Source organism: Trichomycterus rosablanca, chromosome 21 (genome assembly GCF_030014385.1).
Source record: "Trichomycterus rosablanca isolate fTriRos1 chromosome 21, fTriRos1.hap1, whole genome shotgun sequence".
Lineage (NCBI taxonomy): Eukaryota > Metazoa > Chordata > Actinopteri > Siluriformes > Trichomycteridae > Trichomycterus > Trichomycterus rosablanca.
This window is the reverse complement of record NC_086008.1, coordinates 16,353,021-16,374,684: the sequence shown is the minus strand read 5'-3', so window position 1 is coordinate 16,374,684 and position 21,664 is coordinate 16,353,021. Positions and strand designations below refer to the sequence as shown.

The 21,664-nt window shown below is 39.2% G+C and overlaps 1 protein-coding gene across 3 annotated transcripts in view; it reads right to left on the bottom strand.

The window, feature by feature from the left end:
* The window catches only part of slc4a4a (solute carrier family 4 member 4a), a 108,525-nt gene that overhangs the window by 77,161 nt on the left and 9,700 nt on the right, over window positions 1-21,664 (bottom strand). For 2 of the 3 annotated variants that reach the window (XM_063017730.1, XM_063017728.1), the window contains exons 1-2: window positions 20,305-20,395; window positions 6,163-6,309 (exon numbers count right to left, since the gene is read on the bottom strand). In XM_063017730.1, coding sequence (XP_062873800.1) covers window positions 6,163-6,309; window positions 20,305-20,377 — 220 coding nt within the window. In that variant the 5' untranslated portion in view covers window positions 20,378-20,395. Of the gene's footprint in view, window positions 1-6,162; window positions 6,310-20,304; window positions 20,396-21,664 lie in introns of those variants that run through there. The other variant, XM_063017729.1, reaches the window with a different exon arrangement.

The window sequence follows — 21,664 nt, the reverse complement described above, 5'->3', positions numbered from 1 at the left end:
TCATCAGTGGCCAAAGGACGCTACCCATGGGGCACTGTTGGCTGTATATTTTTGGTTGGTAGACTATTCTCAGTCCAGCAGTGACAGTGAGGTGTTTAAAAACTCCATCAGCATTGCTGTGTCTTGTCCACTCATACCAGCACAACACACACTAACACACCACCATCATGTCAGTGTCACTGCAATGCTGAGAATGATCCACCACCCAAATAATACCTACTCTGTAATGGTCCTGGGAGAGTCCTGACTATTGAAGAACAGCATGAAAGGGGGCTAACAAAGCATGCAAAGAAACGGATGGACAACAGTCAGTAACTGTAGAACTACAAAGTGCACCTATATGGTAAGTGGAGCTGATAAAATAGATGATGAGTGTAGAAACAAGGAGGTGGTTTTAAAGTTATGTAATGTAAGAAAAAATATGTATATATGTGAATATGTGTATATACACTGATTAGCCAATCAGTGTATATACACATATTCACATATATACATATTTTTTCTTTAAGTGAGGACATTTGTCTGGATGATCAGATGCAATTCCAGAACCACCAAAAAGAGGTTAGAATCAGAGGCTGACAAAACACAAATAACATTATCTTTGGTGTAACAAGATTTTTGGGGGTTTAAAGGCTGTTATACCAGAAAGAAGTCTCTACTTTAAAATCAACACGTTAAAGCTTGACTAAACCTTTTACACTCAGGATCTCTACTGAAATGACACCCACAGAATAGTGAGAATTTTTACAAAGAGCATCAACAAGCCAGAAGAAATATTTTCTGCACTCACACAACGACTGCTTCTGTTGCAGCAACAAGAAGGAGACTCTTAATACAGCTTTCCCTCCCTCAAACACGGCTAATTGTGTATGCAGAGCACCAGTAAGATTCAAACCTGCATTTGACCACAGCGCTTCCAGAGTTCCCCAACATTACTTTTTTTTTTTAATGGGTGCATATAATAATCACTAACAATAAACTAGGAGGTTATGGCACAAAGTTAAATTACATTACATAACTTCTTTAACCCACTTATTGATCTAAATTTATGTATATTTATAAAAAAAAATAAATAAAAAAAAAATAAAATAAAAAAAATCATCTTTTAGGAAATCAAAGAAACCCATAGGACTGACGTGACATTTTCGCTACAGGTGTGTGTAAACTTGTGACTTGGAATGTATAATATCGCGCTCTAATTAAGATATTTTTTACATGTAAAGAAAAAAAGACAGTGAGTGAAATGTATGTAAGCTAATAGCACATGTTAAACTGACTCACACACCTAATTTCAGTAACCTAATACAAGATGCCTAACATAGAAAACTTATTACTAAGTGTTAAAGTAATTCAGTTTACAGTGCGAGTGTGTTTGTGAGTGAATACATGTGTCGACTTGCAACATATTGGCACCCTGACAAGAGTGTACTCCTGCTTTGCAGTCAGTTTTTGACCCCCTTAAAAGAGGATAAAACATAGAGTGAATATTATGATGAAGATGTCAAAGTAAAGGTTTAAAAAGCAGTCATCAGGAACACAGGCTCTTATGTGAATATTACTTTGTCAAGTACCACCTACTTAAAAATTGTTGCAAACCAAGGTTTCCCAGCAGAACATTGCCAGGAACATCACACTACCTCTGCCATCTTGCATGATAACCTCAACATCTTGAACATGATTTGTCAGACCAGGCCACCTTTTCTACTGCTCCATGTTTCAGTTCTGATGCACACGTGCCCACTGTAGGCACTTTTTGAGGTGGACAGGGATCGGCATGGGCACTCTGACTGGAGGAAGCTGTGAATTACTGTGTGTTTTGATACATAGACAGCATTACCTTTTTAGCAATTTGTAGTTTTTCTGTGGAATAAGACCAGATGGGCTAACTTTTGCTCTTTGGGTGCATCAGTGAGACTTGGGTACCCATGACCCTGTCGTCACATGTTTAAAACAGGTTAACACATGGGTTAATAGGCAATATGGTCCAAAGTATATAAAACATCAGATGTTTTAACAACAACCATTGCTAAGGTTTAGGTGTATAAAACCAATGAATTTAAAACAAGGTGTGCTTCAACTTTGTGGAAAAAAAAACAGTTTAGGGAAGGTTGTTGTCTTTAAGAGCATAAATGTGCTCCTGTACATACATTTATTGATTGATTTATTGATTTACTAGGATAAAAGGACATGCTGATTGCAAACCAAGCCTCCATTAACATTAAGCCTGACCTTACAATTGCTTTTTTGATTAAATGGCTAAATCTTGTGGAGAGTCTTTCTAGAAAAGTAGAGAATGTAACAGCCTTGCAGAGGGGCCAATTCCAAGTCCCATGGTTTTGAAGTAGGATAAACAACAAGCTAATCCACATAAGCTTGTCCACATACTTTTTGTTGGTCACATTTTTTTTTTAATGTGAGCTTAGAATAGGCAATTTGTCTCATACAAAGTATAAATGCAATACCATTTTAAGCAAATTTCATTATTTTCTTTAGATCTGAGCACAGTAGGTGCACAGCGACGTTGTTGCAACATTACACCCGGCTCTGTTTTATTTCAAGGCTGCTTAAGACGTTTAAATGTTTGACTGACTTACTCGCTGCTGTATCTTTTCCTTTATTTCTGTCTTTATGCAGAGAGGACTTAACTATTGGTTATATCACAGCAACCCTCACACCAACCTTTGCAAACACATTCCTTATAACGTGGCAAGTAGTAGGCAGCAGTGACCTGGGGCTGCGTGTGTTCTCTATGAAGAAGAAAAAAAAAGGTATGAAAGAATGTGAAATGCAAAAAAAATGAATTTTCTCATTCACAAATGTATTCAGACCCTTCAGTTAATTATTTTTTAAAGCTAATTTGGCAGCAATTAAAGCTCTTAGTCTACATCAATATAGCTCTACAAACTTTGCACACCAGGATTTAGGCAGTTTAATTCATTCTTCATGGCAAATGGCCTCAAGCTCCAGCAGACTAAATAGTTCTTTACAGACATACTGCTTGCTTTCTAACTAAATGGCTACATTTTCATTTAATCAAACCAGGAAATCTGTATCTTCATGTTGCCAGAATCCTTTGATCTTCCTTTGAAACGGTGCAGACTAATTAGTTTGATACTGTAGCGTCACCGCTAGGGGGCCGCCACGGGCTTTACCCAGAAGCCCTTGCGGCCATGCTGTCCGTGCTCACCTGGGCTGGATAGGCAGCTTATATGTTTGTCTGTCGTTTGAATGTCTGTGTGTATGAATGAGTGTCTGTCCCAAACCGCTGAGTGAACTGCCAAGGGCAGCTATCTCGCGGCCCCGACGCTCTCCTTCCTACTCGCCGGCGCCACATTGGTGTTAGAAGTGGGATTGTGGCGTTTGGGTGGCTCTGGTGGTGCGGTGGGCCAATATGCCCGGTCTGTCTGAGTGCGCTAGCCCAGGTGGCTGTAGGGGCAGGGTGCCCTGTCCAGCAGTGGGTGGAAGAGCGGCTCGGCAGTGTAATGGGGGCCGAGGAGCCACCCAGTGAACGCTGGTGAGTTGGTCACCGGGTCGGTTGACCATTAGGAAGGGGGCAATGTAGCATCACCGCTAGGGGGCCGCCACGGGCTTTACCCAGAAGCCCTTGCAGCCATGCTGTCCGTGCTCACCGTAGCCGTGTATCCCAGTGTTGGGAATGGGGTGGCTGCGGTGAGGGCTGGATAGGCAGCTTATATGTTTGTCTGTCGTATGAATGTCTGTGTGTATGAATGAGTGTCTGTCCCAAATCACTGAGTGAACTGCCAAGGGCAGCTCACTCGCGGCCCCGACGCTCTCCTTCCTACTCGCCGGCGCCACAATACATTATGTTGCATTTGTGGGACTACTAACAGTTTCATTGTACATTCTTACCACTAAGGGTGCAATATACGACAATAAAAGACACTTCACTTTTATGATACAAGATTCAAGCACACAATTACTTAAAAGCCAACTAATATACAATTACAGATACTATATTATCAAATATACAAAATGTAGTGCATTATTAATTGAATAAATAATTACATAAAAAGTACTGACTATTCAGGCTATGCAGAAAGTGGACTATGCAGAAATTCACTGTCTGGTCCAAAACATCACGTGCTAGACCATCATTGCTGAGATCTCTATCAGCCAGCCGGGCGCTTACACAGACATACGATTGGCTGTGTGACTATGAGAGGCAAGACTAAATGACTAAACAGTGTTTCCTCATAACTGCCGTAATTGCAACCCCTGCTGGCTGATTGATGGCGCTTGCACAATAACACAAGCTATAAAGGAAATCGGTGTGCAAAATAAATTCCCATATAAACCCACCAAGTGCAAGTGAAAAGACCAATACTGCACACATATCGGAGGTGGCATGTAATGGTTGCAAACCTCCTAGATCAGGAGTGGAGGTCTGCAGCAGTTAGGCTAATTATAAGTGATATGACTAGATTGGGAGAAAGATTGGGAGAAAACTTGGGAGGGAGGGGGTGGGAGATACATGAACAGAAAAAAACAATCACATTACTCATTTACACTATAAAAGTATTGTTATGGTGTGTTTCTGAAGTTAAATACTATTTTACTTATAAAAGCATTAAAAGACATCACTTCAATTCTTTTTGTTTCAGCCACAACAACTGCTAATAATGTAATACAATATATAAAGGAAATTATATGCTTTCAAGTTCAAAAAAGTTTATCACAGTCCAGCATAACTGTGCATCTGTGCACAAAGCAAGGAAAAAAAAAAAACATGAAAAAAGTTTGGTTTAAAATTGCCTACACAGAGCTCTGACCTCAGCCCCACCAAACAGCTTTGGAACAAACTGGAACATCAGTAGGGGTGGGGCGACGCGTCGACGAAAATACGTCGATTTGCAAAAACGTGCGTCGGCCCGATGTAAAGATGGCCACGCCCACTGAAACTATGGAAGCTGCGGCTAAAAAACTCACACACGAACATCTAAAGTTTAGGAGTGTTTTCACAAAGATATGTGGTGAATGTGGTGCTCTGTAAACTTCTGTAAACTTCAACCAAAGTGAAGATGGTTTATCGCAGCAGTACTTCTATGCACGAGCACATGAAGCACAAGCATCCCGAAGAGCATTTTCAACGTCACGTCAGCAAAACACGCCGGTAAGTTTGTTTACATTTACTTCTTCAACCTAGCATTATATGTAAGGGTGTACACATACACATGTAGGTACGCTGCTAACGTTAGTAGTAGTCACTGTTAGTAGTTGATTCTCAGTCTTCATCACCCCATGTTAGTAAAATAAATTTACAAATTAAAGTAATTTCTGCACCGTTGCTGTTGTGGTAACGTAATGTAGCACCAGGCGTTATGTAAGATTGTTATTCTCCCGTTTTATATTTTTCTGTTTACTTTAATGTCACGTTGGAGGAAGAGAATAGTTTAAACTAACATTACAGCCTGTCGCTACAGCCTGTAAATTGTTTTATTTATTTTCTTTGCACTTCATTGATGTATAAATACATTTACCAGTGATTACCGTAACTACATATCACACCAGAATGAAGTAATTCCCAGTTATAACCATTTAAGTTTGAAGTCTAGTTTTTAAGTAGAATATTGATTCTATATTTCAGGTAAAGAGTTGCTGTGACATACAGTTATAAAATTAAACTGTCACAGCAATTTAAATTTGAGGTCTAGTTGTTTTTCTGATAAGATATCTAACAACAAAGTAGTGATGATGCCACTATCATTGTAATTCTGATATGCTTTATGTTTCTCTTTTTAACAGTCAAGCTAAGAAGTGTGGAGGACTTTCTAAACAAGCTGGAATATGCAAAGAAATAATTCCTGTTGTACTGTACATCTGTGTATGTATATATGACAAATAAAGGCATTCTATATTCCTTTACTTGAATTTTACAAGCTCTTCCTTTAATATTATGGGAGATTTAATGTTTGACATTACAATAAAGGTACATATTAACACAGGTTTTTTTGCAGAATACTGCCCTGAAGTGCATATTGTGTTAAGAGAAAATATTGAAACATTAAGATAAATTCTGTTTTTCATTATTTTATGTAAGCAAATTTCCACAGACATACTTCAGAGGTCACAGAGGCGTTTTCAAAAATAGGGTTTGTATCTGTGTGTGTTTAAAAGTTGCTAGCATAAGCTGATGACACTTACCAAGAGGTTTAAGGATTTTGCTGTTGACCTCCTCTGTGTTCTCAGTCACCCTCTCCTTCCTCTCCTTGTGGCTAGTGCGCCGACGATGGCGTCTCCGTCTTCGATAACTTTTGGGCACATGTACTCCAATGTAGATGGTGTGATGGCCTGTAAGAAAAAAGTTAAAGAAAAATGCTAAGAGTTTGTTTGTATTCACAGAAAAACACATTTTCATGTATCCTAGCATCAGTTATTTAAAAAAAAAAAATCATATACAGGTCCTTCTCAAAAAATTAGCATATTGTGATAAAGTTCATTATTTTCCATAATGTAATGATAAAAATTAAACTTTCATATATTTTAGATTCATTGCACACCAACTGAAATATTTCAGGTCTTTTATTGTTTTAATACTGATGATTTTGGCATACAGCTCATGAAAACACAAAATTCCTATCTCAAAAAATTAGCATATCATGAAAAGGTTCTCTAAACGAGCTATTAACCTAATCATCTGAATCAACGAATTAACTCTAAACACCTGCAAAAGATTCCTGAGGCTTTTAAAAACTCCCAGCCTGGTTCATTACTCAAAACTGCAATCATGGGTAAGACTGCCGACCTGACTGCTGTCCAGAAGGCCATCATTGACACCCTCAAGCAAGAGGGTAAGACACAGAAATAAATTTCTGAACGAATAGGCTGTTCCCAGAGTGCTGTATCAAGGCACCTCAGTGGGAAGTCTGTGGGAAGGAAAAAGTGTGGCAGAAAACGCTGCACAACGAGAAGAGGTGACCGGACCCTGAGGAAGATTGTGGAGAAGGGCCGATTCCAGACCTTGGGGGACCTGCGGAAGCAGTGGACTGAGTCTGGAGTAGAAACATCCAGAGCCACCGTGCACAGGCGTGTGCAGGAAATGGGCTACAGGTGCCGCATTCCCCAGGTCAAGCCACTTTTGAACCAGAAACAGCGGCAGAAGCGCCTGACCTGGGCTACAGAGAAGCAGCACTGGACTGTTGCTCAGTGGTCCAAAGTACTGTTTTCGGAAATCAAGGTGCCAGAGTCTGGAGGAAGACTGGGGAGAAGGAAATGCCAAAATGCCTGAAGTCCAGTGTCAAGTACCCACAGTCAGTGATGGTCTGGGGTGCCATGTCAGCTGCTGGTGTTGGTCCACTGTGTTTTATCAAGGGCAGGGTCAATGCAGCTAGCTATCAGGAGATTTTGGAGCACTTCATGCTTCCATCTGCTGAAAAGCTTTATGGAGATGAAGATTTCATTTTTCAGCACGACCTGGCACCTGCTCACAGTGCCAAAACCACTGGTGAATGGTTTACTGACCATGGTATTACTGTGCTCAATTGGCCTGCCAACTCTCCTGACCTGAACCCCATAGAGAATCTGTGGGATATTGTGAAGAGAAAGTTGAGAGACACAAGACCCAACACTCTGGATGAGCTTAAGGCCGCTATCGAAGCATCCTGGGCCTCCATAACACCTCAGCAGTGCCACAGGCTGATTGCCTCCATGCCACGCCGCATTGAAGCAGTCATTTCTGCAAAAAGATTCCCGACCAAGTATTGAGTGCATAACTGAACATAATTATTTGAAGGTTGACTTTTTTTGTATTAAAAACACTTTTCTTTTATTGGTCGGATGAAATATGCTAATTTTTTGAGATAGGAATTTTGGGTTTTCATGAGCTGTATGCCAAAATCATCAGTATTAAAACAATAAAAGACCTGAAATATTTCAGTTGGTGTGCAATGAATCTAAAATATATGAAAGTTTAATTTTTATCATTACATTATGGAAAATAATGAACTTTATCACAATATGCTAATTTTTTGAGAAGGACCTGTATATATATTTTTTATTCAAGATTTATAAATTATTTGATTTTGTGAAAATACAAAACTGTAAATGCTATTAACTATGGATGTCAATGAATAACTTAACAGTGAATTCTTGTTGGTTATCCCTGGTTAATGTTGTTGATGTCTTTATTTCCAACAGCTGATGCTTGATTTTTTTTTTTATGAGGGTGGAGCTAGTCTGTACAGAGTAAATGTGCAGATTTTTAATGCACCCCTACCAACCCTCTGCTTCCAGCTGCATTCAGAGATTTTTAAGTAGTAAAAAAATATGAACAAAGGGGTAACCAAGATGAGCGCCACATTAACTTCTAGCAATTGTAACACACTTTCACTCTGACCAGTGTTCACACCACTATGGTTTATAATTTTATAAAGAATTTAAAGTTTGAGATGTACACATTACTAGAGGTTCTCACAAATTTGTCCCACTTGATAACAAAAACTCTATCGTCTATTTTAACAATATTTAAAAACAACTTCTCATGATTGTCCTGATTGCAGGTCACAGTACCCAGTTGTTGGTGTAAATAACACAGAGTTCCTATGATAAAACTAGTCAGCAGGACCCAAACAAAAGTTATACACAGAATGTTGTCAAATGTGTTTTATGTGCATAAATTGGGCACATCACTGTAAAATTAGTTGTTTCTTAATACTGAAGCATAAAAATCATAAAAAATAATTTAGATTGACACTAGATTAAATTATCTCCAGTTGCATTTAAAGCTTTTAAAGTTTTATTCATTTACAATCGAGTGAACACCAGAGTATACTTTTATTCATATAAATATCTTTATGGCTCACATTTACCATATAATTTGGTTTATTTACTTTATCATTTACCTTATAATTACTACTTTCAGGATGATTATGCACCCAACACAAAGCACAATTCATTGTGAGCAGATTTCCTAAACATAAAAGTGAAAATAGTGTATTTTAGTAGTGCCTATAGTCAACATGGACCAAAATGACAGAGAAACCTATAACATCTTGAAAATTCCATACACAAAATGAAACCCCAAAAGCAACTGGGGGTTCCCACCCAGTATTAACATGGTTTTCCAAACAGAATGGCTAGAGTATATCACTTAGTATTCCATTCCAATAAATGTAACTCCTTTATAAATATTACACTGAGATACAAAGAATACATTGTACAAATATTCGCTTCATGCTTAGCAGGTCACTAACTCACCCACACACCTGTGTCACTAACTGGGTGGGGGTAGGTCAAGGGAACTTCTACAACAAGTCAACCGCACAGCCACTAACTGTAAATAGGAAATGTTGTTCAAAACCTTGAGGTCAGCATCTTGGTGTCAATTGTTTCCTCAAAGTCCACTGGGAGAGCCGTGTGGTGTTCTGACCAAATTAAGGAGGTAAATAAATGCCAACTACTTCCTTTACACAGTGTATACAGGAAATGGCTACAACATTCAAGAGGACATGATGAAATAATGAAAAATTGTCTTTGCTTAGGCAGAAGAGAAAAGCTAGCGGGTAGCTGTAAACTTCATGAAGCCACGACCTTTTTCTAAATCAGTGGTTTCCAAACATTCATTAATCTTTCAAAAGATTAGACAAAAGTATGTCTTGAACACCTCACACACATTCACATAGACAGTCTCATGCAAAAAATTTTGACAACCATGATCACATTTCATGCTTTGTAAAAATAAATAATAATATAATTAAGTAATTGCTACTTACACTGTTTCATTTAACATAATGGAAAAAAAAATTAAACAATATATTGTGATGTAATATTGTCCATCCCTTACTTAGATATGGCCAGTTGTGTTTGTTTAGTGCATTTCCAGGCTGGAGGCATCTTTCACATTTGAACTAGGGTCGCTTTGTTGGTGGGATAGTGTATTAGACAGCTGAGCCACCCCAGCACTTATGGGCTGTTTAAAACTTTGCATAACAATGTATTATTAAAATAATCAAAGTATAGAAGAGAGGGGAGAACATTTACATGTCACGGGACACAAACAGCCCACAGACTGCAGACTGAAAGCCCTTATTCTAGATCATACTGCAGCATGCTTAAACCACTGCACTAAGAGGTAGATTTAAACTGAAGATGATAATTTGACTATTTGACCTCAGAGTGTGTTAATCTCACGAAAACTTGAAAACATTGACGTAGCTATGTTTTCAGTAAGATTGTTTTTAATCAAAACATACTTCTGCTGGAGCTTCCTGGGTATTAACTAGCACACAACAATTTATTTGGTACAAGGCAGCAGTACACTGTGCCATGCCAATGGGAGACCATGCCAAAGTGTACACACACAGTGACTGTAAGAAAAGACTGAACATATGTCTTTAAACTTATTATACTAAAGCATAACCCACAAAGATATACATTTCATGGCAACTATACCTTAAGAAGCCAGCAGAAAGTGTTTGGATAACGTTTTAACTAACAGATTTACTGTTATCTTAGTTCAAGGTTTTGCATCAAAGTGCAGGTTTGATGTACAGGTCCCAGCCAAAAGCACGTCACAAGATTTATTAGACCAGAGAACACTTTTTTCAATCTTCAGCTGTCTGGTGTCAGTGACCCTTCTGATTAAAACAGTAAACAATGCAAATGTTCCACCTATGCAGCCCCATTATTTTTTGAGAAAGTAGGTTGAGAACAATTTTACAACCCCAAATCAGAAAAAGTTGGGACAGTATGGAAAATGCAAATAAAGCATTTCAGACCTGCAACACATTCCAAAAAAGTTGGGACAGTAAAGCGTTTACCCCTTTGTAATGTTGCCATTCCTTTTCACCACACCAAGACGTTTTGGCACAGAGGATACCAAGCAAGCGGTCGTTGTTGTCGCATTTTTCGTTTCAAAATTCTCCACACATTCTCTATTGGGGACAGGTCAGGACTGCAGGCAGGCCAGTCCAGTACCCATACCCTTTTCTTCCGCAGCCATGCCTTTGTAATGTGTGCAGCATGTGGTTTTGCATTGTCTTGTTGAAAAATGCATGGACGTCCCTGAAAAAGATGATGTCTTATAGTATGTTGCTCTAAGTTCTTAATGTACTTTTGTGCATTAATGCTGCCATAACAGAAGTGTAAATTACCTTTGCCAAGGGCACCAACACAGCCCCATACCATGACAGACCCTGGCTTTTTTACTTGTTGCTGATAACAGTCTGGATGGTCCTTTTCGTCTTTGGTCTGGAGCACACAACGTCCATTAAAAAAAAAAAAAAAAAAAAAGACCTGGGATGCTGATTCATATGACCAAAATACACGTTTCCACTGTGTGATGGTCCATCCTAGATGCCTCAGAGCCCCATAATTGTGTTAGTATGAAATGATGAAATGTATAAAAAGGACAAATGATAAAACTCGTTGCTAACTATTTTGATAATTTTAAGCAATGTTGCTGATTAGTTGTTGCAGCCATACTTGTCAGTATATTCTGCACTAAAGTATATGAGAAAAACAAACATTTTCATTTAAAACTGAGTTAAGAAATGATTGGATAAGAAGACCAAGTGCTGATATGCTGGCAAAGGTAGGGATGCCAATAACTGCATTTTTGTTTTTAAAAAGGTATTATTTTAAAACTTCATTAAACTTTATACAGTTTGGGCACAACCTCCGATGTAAAAATTTTTTTTTTTTAATTCTTCATTTTACAAATGATTTATGTTAAAATAAAGTGTACACCCACTCTCTGGGTAAGGTCATAGCCTCCCATGGCTTCTCCTACCACTCGTATGCAGATGACACTCAGCTCATTCTGTCATTTCCTCCTTCAGACACACAAGTCTCAGCTCGCATCTCAGCATGTCTGCGAGATATCTCACAATGGATGTCAGCTCATCATCTAAAACTCAATCCCAGCAAGACAGAGATGTTGCTCATTCCCGGAGATCAATCTCCAACCCAGGACCTAGTCATCTCTCTTAATGACTCCCAGATCAGACCATCTGATAAGGTAAGAAGCCTTGGTGTTGTCCTGGATAACCAGCTGACCTTCTCTCCTCATATAGCCAACATGACAAGATCGTGCCAGTTCCTCCTCTACAACATCAGGAAGATTCGACCATTTCTCTCCAGGGAAGCTACCCAGATTCTGGTCCAGTCACTTGTAATCTCACGGTTGGACTACTGCAACTCCCTTCTGGCAGGTGCTCCTATGTCCACTATTAAACCCTTGCAGCTCATTCAAAATGCAGCTGCCCGTCTGGTTTTTAACCAACCCAAACACTGCCACATCACCCCACTGCTGCGTTCTCTTCACTGGCTTTCTGTAGCTGCACGCATTCAGTTTAAAACACTGATGCTCGCCTACAAAGCCAAAAATGGACCAGCCCCAAGCTACCTTCACGGTCTAATCAAACCCCGCTCTGTACCGCACAACCTCCAAGCCACCAGCCTCGCTCAACTTGATCCTCCACCCAGGTCTAAAGGAAGACAAGCATCAAGGCTCTTCTCTGTTCTAGCACCCAAGTGGTGGAATGAACTTCCTCTGTCTGTCAGAACATCTAAGTCTCTTGCTGTCTTTAAAAAACGATTAAAAACACACCTTTTTACTAAGCACTTGAGCTGACTTGTACTTATTTACTAAAAATGTTTCATTTCCAGGAAAAAAAAAAAAACACTTTGGTTCTAACAAGTTTCAGCAGATTTGTGTTCTTCGACTGTTGTTTACTTAAACTTGAGAAATGAAATGTTTACTATGGAAGCACTTCTGTAAGTCGCTCTGGATAAGAGCATCTGCTAAATGCAGAAAATGTAAATGTAAATGTTAACACAGTCAAGACAAAATCTGGAAGACCAAGAAAATTCTCTAATAGAATTGCCTTAATGCTGGCCAGAAGTGAAAAGTTAAACCCTATATGACTATGCTATGGACCTGCAGCATGGTTTAGCCAACACAGATTTTAATTTAGTAGTCAAAACTTTTAGATTGCTATTTAAATTCTTTGCCATGGCCTTACACATCTTCTATGTTGCTGAGTGTATATTTTTTAGCCAGCATGGTTGGTAACATGAACAGCAAGGACTGAATGTAAAAAGGTAACTGGGGGAAAAGAAGGGTGGGTGGAAATCGGCTTTGTACTAGATTTCCTGTGCTCTTGGACAACCCCATAGAAAACAGTGTGAATTAAGATTAGCACGCACACACTTTTACCAAAGAAAATAAATTGCTACGGTCTGGCCAAGAGCTGAGTGCTTTCAAAGCTCAGAACCTCTGTTACACCCCAAGAACATCGGGTTCCGCAGGAGAATGAAACCCACGCACACACGCACACACACAATTAACAATGAACAGCCGTTTTTTTTCAGCGCTTGGCTTGAGTGGTGCAGTAAGATGTCATCAAAGTGCGCACATATGAGACGAATATGAATGTGTGGAATACCAAATTCACTCTGAAAGTGTCTACATGTATCTGTGTTTAGCGCTTACATGAACAACAATTGTCTGTTGTTCATTCAGGGTGAAAGCCAGATAGGGACTCGTCATAACTGAGGCAATTACGACCTCTGCTGGCTAATTGATGGCGCCTGCATAGAGTCGAGGGATAATGCGCCAATCAGGTTGTTGCTCTCCGTAGACAAAGCTAATCCGCATATGAGCTCGCCTCGTGCAGGCGAAATGATGCAGTCGGCTACTGCACACGTGTCAGAGGGGGCGTGTGTCAGTCTCACTCTCCTCAATCAGGACGGGGATCGGCATCAGTAGTGACAAAGCCTAATGCAATTGGGTAATTGGATGCACTAAAAGTTGGGAGTAAAAGGAGATAAAATGCATAAATAAAAAAAAATTACAAAAAGAATGACCTGGAAACACTTAACCTCTCTTAATTATCACTGCTCATAAGTTCTAAATTGTTTTAGTACAATAAGTCTAAAGATTTGTACACAAATGTAAAGTGCATTACGAATTAAATGTATTATTATTATTATTATTATTAATATTAATAAGTCACATTATCTTTGTGCACCAGCACACTTTAAAGGAAATAACGGGACAGCAAGTGCAAACACGATAGTGCCGCTTCTCATGTGAATGTGCCTTTACTGAACAAAATGCGGTATACCAAGATTAAGCATCTCCACGATTAAGAAGCATAAGAAAACAATAAAGAAGTAAAGGTAAAGTGCAGGTTGTATTGTACAGTATTTTTTTAGTTTTAGTTTTCAATTGTATTTTAGTGTTTTTATGTGTTATTTTCAGTGTATAAGTGTCAAAAACAACCCATTTTTACATAACTCTAAAATATATGCAGTTCCACGGGACCATGGAACGCATTAACAGATTTCACCTACATCTTTATGGGGAACAAAAACCTTGAAAATCAATGCCCAAGAACCAATTGACGTTGTGGTAGGTTTTACTTTGTGAGTGACACAAATTTTATATATGTTTTTATAAATTAGGATTATTATTATTATTATTATTATTTATTTATTTATTTATTTATTTATTGCCAGTTAAAACTTTTAGTTCATTTAATTCTGTGTTTGTATGATTTGTGTGATGGGCCCTGCCTGCTGAGTCTGGTTCCTGTCAAGGTTTCTTTCTGTAATTTTCAGGGAGTTTTTCCTTGCCACAGTCGCCCTCGGCTTGCTCAACAGGGGTTTTTGTATCTGTTGGTCCTGGATTTTGTAAAGTTGCTTTGAGACAATGTCTATTGTAAAAAGCGCTATATAAATAAAGTTGACTTGACTTTGCAGGTACAATTGCTGTCAAAAGGGCTTCTCCAAAGTACTGAATAAAGAGTACAGATACTAATAATTATTGTCAATAAGAGTTCAGATATGAAAATACTTCAGCATTATGGTCAATCAAGTGTGGATTAATGGATAAAATTGCATACTTTTGGCATACCTGAAATGGAGAATACAGAATATTGTTGTCACAGGTAGTAAACAACCAGTACTTGTCAAAAATTCCTGCAGAGCTCGAGTGGTGCAGCTGTAAAACACATAAAGCCCACCAGTGCTGAGATCTCAAGCTTGCGAGTTCAATCCTCAGCTCTGCTACCGACTGGTCGGGTGCCTACATGCAGAAATGATTGGATAATGTCACCCACTGACACGATTGGCTAATGTGTGCTGGGTAGGAAGGCCGGAGAGATTCAACTATGGCGTCTGCTGTCTGGTCGATGGTGCCTGCACAGAGATAACAGGGCTCTAGACTAACGTTTTGCACTGGTTGCACTGGTGCACCTAACTTTTTTTCTTAGGTGCACCAGCACAAAAGTTAGGTGCACCCAAATTTTCGACCGCATCGCATTTAACACCGCAGTTTTACAGGTTCACTTTTTTTTTTTTTTTTAATCACTGTCCATACAGGCAATATTGACTTGTAAATAACTAACAATCTGGTCAACATGGTTTCGTCTGATGATCTGTTTGCTGCTGCCTGCCGCTGAAAGGCAGTGGGGAGAGGGGACACTTGGGCAGTGCATTTATCGAGGCATGTAATGTGTTTTATAGATGCATTGGGCTTTTTCAGCCTTTCAATTCAAAATGTATTAGAACCAGTCACAAATATACTATTGCCGGCCACTGTCTTCTTTACAGTTAATTATAGTATTACAGACTAATTATAGCACACTTATAAAAATTATAAAAATAATAGAGTAAATGTGTATGTACAGTGTATCACAAAAGTGAGTACACCCCTCACATTTCTGCAGATATTTAAGTATATCTTTTCATGGGACAACACTGACAAAATGACACTTTGACACAATGAATAGTAGTCTGTGTGCAGCTTATATAACAGTGTAAATTTATTCTTCCCTCAAAATAACTCAATATACAGCCATTAATGTCTAAACCACCGGCAACAAAAGTGAGTACACCCCTAAGAGACTACACCCCTAAATGTCCAAATTGAGCACTGCTTGTCATTTTCCCTCCAAAATGTCATGTGATTTGTTAGTGTTACTAGGTCTCAGGTGTGCATAGGGAGCAGGTGTGTTCAATTTAGTAGTACAGCTCTCACACTCTCTCATACTGGTCACTGAAAGTTCCAACATGGCACCTCATGGCAAAGAACTCTCTGAGGATCTTAAAAGACGAATTGTTGCGCTACATGAAGATGGCCAAGGCTACAAGAAGATTGCCAACACCCTGAAACTGAGCTGCAGCACAGTGGCCAAGATCATCCAGTGTTTTAAAAGAGCAGGGTCCACTCAGAACAGACCTCGCGTTGGTCGTCCAAAGAAGCTGAGTGCACGTGCTCAGCGTCACATCCAACTGCTGTCTTTGAAAGATAGGCGCAGGAGTGCTGTCAGCATTGCTGCAGAGATTGAAAAGGTGGGGGGTCAGCCTGTCAGTGCTCAGACCATACGCCGCACACTACATCAAATTGGTCTGCATGGCTGTCACCCCAGAAGGAAGCCTCTTCTGAAGTCTCTACACAAGAAAGCCCGCAAACAGTTTGCTGAAGACATGTCAACAAAGGACATGGATTACTGGAACCATGTCCTATGGTCTGATGAGACCAAGATTAATTTGTTTGGTTCAGATGGTCTCAAGCATGTGTGGCGGCAATCAGGTGAGGAGTACAAAAATAAGTGTGTCATGCCTACAGTCAAGCATGGTGGTGGGAATGCCATGGTCTGGGGCTGCATGAGTGCAGCAGGTGTTGGGGAGTTACATTTCATTGAGGGACACATGAACTCCAATATGTACTGTGAAATACTGAAGCAGAGCATGATCCCCTCCCTCCGGAAACTGGGTCGCAGGGCAGTGTTCCAGCATGATAATGACCCCAAACACACCTCTAAGACGACCACTGCTTTATTGAAGAGGCTGAGGGTAAAGGTGATGGACTGGCCAAGCATGTCTCCAGACCTAAACCCAACAGAACATCTTTGGGGCATCCTCAAGCGGAAGGTGGAGGAGCGCAAAGTCTCGAATATCCGCCAGCTCCGTGATGTCGTCATGGAGGAGTGGAAAAGCATTCCAGTGGCAACCTGTGAAGCTCTGGTAAACTCCATGCCCAGGAGAGTTAAGGCAGTTCTGGGAAATAATGGTGGCCACACAAAATATTGACACTTCAGGAACTTTCACTAAGGGGTGTACTCACTTTTGTTGCCGGTGGTTTAGACATTAATGGCTGTATATTGAGTTATTTTGAGGGAAGAATAAATTTACACTGTTATATAAGCTGCACACAGACTACTTTTCATTGTGTCAAAGTGTCATTTTGTCAGTGTTGTCCCATGAAAAGATATACTTAAATATCTGCAGAAATGTGAGGGGTGTACTCACTTTTGTGATACACTGTATGTGTGTATATCTATTTATATGTGTGTGTATATTTAAAATTATATGTATATGTTTGTGTGTGTGTTAGAGTGTAATCTTAAATGCAGTGCATTATATTATCGGCTTTACTGAATCTTTTACACAGATTCCCAAAATCGCTTGCGGTGCACTCACTGCGTATTTTGACTACATGTATTGTAATATATTTTGGTCTTTTAGTTATTTTTATATTTTACTTAACGAAAATATTGTCGTGTTTTTACTTTCACTATCGCGGCACTTTACCGCTAGCATTAGCCCCTTGCTACTGTAGAGGGTCGGCTCACCTAGCCGCTGTCCGGTGGGGATGCTGCGGGTCTTTTGCTGTGCGGTGGTGGAGGTGTGGGAATAAAGGCACACGGCAGGGTAGAGTCACTTTAACTGTTTAGTCAGGACTTAAGTGAGCGTTACAACACTTTACACCGCCGAGCTCCAGAACCCGAACTTCCATTCTGGAACATCCGGCAAGTCTCATATACAAAACTAAACTTACGGCAGAACGTCCGAACGCACGTGTATAAACCTGGTGCTGCATTCTGATTGGCTGAGCTGAATGTCGCTCACATATCACCGCTACAATATTGTCCCGCCCTTCACTATCTCTGATTGGTTTAGACCATGATATTGGCCTAATGTGTGTCTGTTGTTTTTTTTTCCCTCGGACGCCTGGTCGCACCGGTGCGACCTGAGATTTTTTTTTGTCGCACCATTGAGAAATTAGGTCGCATGTGCGACCAAATTGGTCGCACTCTAGAGCCCTGGATAATGAAGATCAGTGCATGACTGATCCCTGTGCGATACTGATCCCTGTATGAACCCGCCTCATGCAGGTGAAAAGAAGTGGTTGGCAACTGCACACGCCAGAGGAAGCGTATTTATGTATGGCCCCAGACAGGTAAAAGGTCTGCATCAGTGGAGAAGAGATAAAAAAAACAGGGTAATAAATAAGATTCCTGCAGTTTCCCACCTAGTGATGACCATCTTCACCATGTTCCATGTTATTTGTAATAAATTGGAACTTTTGTACCTCTCTCCCGACAGAAACCTTTCAACAGTGAGAGCCCTTTAAATACTTTGTAAACTCTTTGAGCATCATGGCTTTTCCAATAAGATGCAACTTGGTAAATGTTAGGAAACTCCTACTAGAACAGCTGAACTTTGTAGTTGTAGCTTAGTGGTTAAGGTACTGGACTGGTAATCAGAAGGTTGCCGGTTCAAGCTCCACCACTGCCAGGCTGCCACTGTTGGGCCCTTGAGCAAGGCCCTTAACCCTCAATTGCTTGGACTGTATACTGTGAGAATTTTAAGTCGCTTTGGATAAGAGCGTCTGCTAAATGTCGAAAATTTAAAATGTAAATGTAAATATGGGGTTCATCAGAGTCATTTTAATGGTGTGTAGTTACTACTATTTAACACAAGTTTGAATGTGATCCATTCTGAACACAGCCACATCCCCAACCATTATGTATTATATATTATATAAGGTATAATATAGGTGTTGCATTTATATTAAATTTTTACTTTAATTTTCCCCTTCTAAACGATTTCAGTTTTTCAATTGAATTGCACAGATTATAGTAATAATCTATAGTAATAATTATTGCCTAATGATTTTCAAAAAAGAAATAATTTTAAAAAGAAAACAAAGTTGGGCTAAAAGTTCTAGCATTCAAAGAAGCTAAATAAATTACAGCAGCAAGCAGCAACTTTTATACAACACACAACAGAAACCAACTCTCAGTAGATCTTCAAACTGCTAACTGAAGCTCCTAAAATGACCTTGGTGTATAAAATGCTATACAAATAAATTTGCACTTGCACAAAAAGAGCATGTAGTCTACTAAACACTTCCTATTTTGTAAAAGCCAACACATATCTTCTATTACAGCTGGAGTGAAGTACAGCTGTAAAATATTACCCAATTCTAAATAAACTTTAGTGAAGAACTCCTAATGAAGTTACTTGAGAGCTAAGTAAAACAGGAAGTGTCCACCATAAGAGATGTATTTCTTTAACCTGGGAACACTTAGGCTCGTCTAGCTAAAGGAAATGTGGAAAACGAACCTGCTTCAACACTGACAGGATAAAGCAGTTAATCAAAATAAAAAATTTAAAAATGTTATGAAACATGGTATGCACTATGATGGTCAGTTCTTTTTTAAGTTCTCCTTACAAATGTTCAAAATTAACAAAAAAAACTAAAGAAAAAATATATGGAGGAATTTTCTTACTGAATAAAGTAGTTTATTTCTCATATCAAATAATGTATCTGAGTAAAAAGAAACAGCCATAAATTGTACATCAAAATGGCATAAATTATGTTTTTAATTATCTAAAGTCCCTGAATTTTGTACATGCACCCCTGTTTTAATGCAGTGCTTACACACATAGCACATTGTAATTGAAAAACAAACTGAAAAAAACCACAAAATGTTGTGTGATTACCTTGTCAGGTAACATTTGTGGTATTTACAGTTGAAATTGGATTAGTTTTACTTGCAAGACTCCATAAGGTGTTTGCTATGGCTTTGCAGCTTTCTTAGTTTATGTGTTCTAAGGTGCCCTACAAAGATATAAGCCAACTAGACTAGTAGGAGATTAGCGAAGTAAAAACAGTGCCATGTGACAGTGCACTATATCTGTACCACATAACCCAACTAAAACTGGTGCAATGATCAAGCAGCTAAATTTCTCATATGAATTTCTGTCCTACATTTGAAATGTTATATATGCAAAAATATAATTATATGAAGTATGGTTAGATGATTGGTAACACTGTTAAACACGCACAACCCAATAATATTTAATATGTTACTAAAAATAATACTCTAAATAATACTTCAAATCCCTAATAAAGTTGCTAAACTTGTAGTAGCTGGTATTGCACTGTAGTAAATGTAAGAAAGTTGCTGGTATTACATTGCAGTCAATATAAGAAATACTACTATTAGACAAAATGGTAAGGAAATTACATAAAGAAATGTCAATCTTTACCTTCAACTTCCTCCTCATCGCACACATGCTTAAGAAAAGATGCCCCTCTGTCCAGCACAGCTTCATCCTCCATTCTGTAATAGTAAAAGAGGAAGAAAGATTGTTCACATTTGTCTTCCAGGGACAGCATCGAGCCATAGCACCTGGGCTCATTCACCTGTAAAATGTTATTGCTAGGGCCAGCCATGTTCCCTGGTTAGCAAGGAACTCCAACAAGGATGGCACTTCTGCTTCTGGATGTAGTTCTGGATCCAGCCCTAGGCAATAGGGAGATACCTTGCCTAAAGAGACATGTAAACTAATCACCACAAACATAGCTGGTGATAAGTGCTGACAGCATAATCCACCCTGTGGGGGTTGGGACGGAGCAGCCTGAGCATCCTGGCAAGACGTTAATTGACTGTGATGGGCTTGGAAGTTCCACAAGGCAATACATACTAAGCGTGTAACTGAGTTCAGAGTTAACCAATTTAAATAAGAAATTTCCTCTTGTTGACCTAAATAGCCACATATACACATGCCAACCTATTGCCACACACCCACAAACTAACAGGAGTAGGTCTAGAATAAACTAATTTCCTGTTGGGTGGCTCTTTTATCACTACAGAATGCATAGTAGCACTGATCAAACTTTTCAAATCTTTTTTTAAAACCATCTTGTTTTTTCATCACTATGTTTTTTTTTTTTATTTACCTGTGTTCTGGGTCTATGCCTTGTATTATCTAACTTTGTAACTAACACATATCTGAGTAAGACATTTTACCATTTCATGAAAATGGTAGAACTTGATGGAAGCAACGCATCTCAAAAAAGTTGAGACAGGGGCAACAAAAGGCTGGAAAAGTAAGTGGTACTAATAAAAAACAGCTGAAGGAGCAATTAGCAACTAAGTCACATGACTGGGTATAAAAGAGCATTTTAGAGAGGCAGAGTCTCTCAAAAGCAAAAATGGGCAGAAGTTCACCAATCTGTGAAAAACTACATCTAAAAAACTGTGGAACATTTTCAGAAAAATGTTCCTCAACATAAAATTGCGAAGACTTTGGATATCCCACCATGTACAGTACATCATTTCATCAAAAGATTCAGAGAATCTGGTGAAATCCCTGTGCGCAAGGGACAAGGCCAACGGTCAATATTGGATGCTCGTTTAAAAGCCTGCATCTCTGATAATATTGGGTTGCATTAGTGCCTATGGCGTAGGCAGCTTACACATCTGGATGGGCACTATAAATGCTGAACAGTAGTAGAGGTTTTAGAACCACATATGCTCCCATCCAGACAACGTTCTTTCAAGGAAGTTCTTGCATTTTTAGCAAGACAATGCTAAACCACATACTGCTTCCACCACAACAGCAT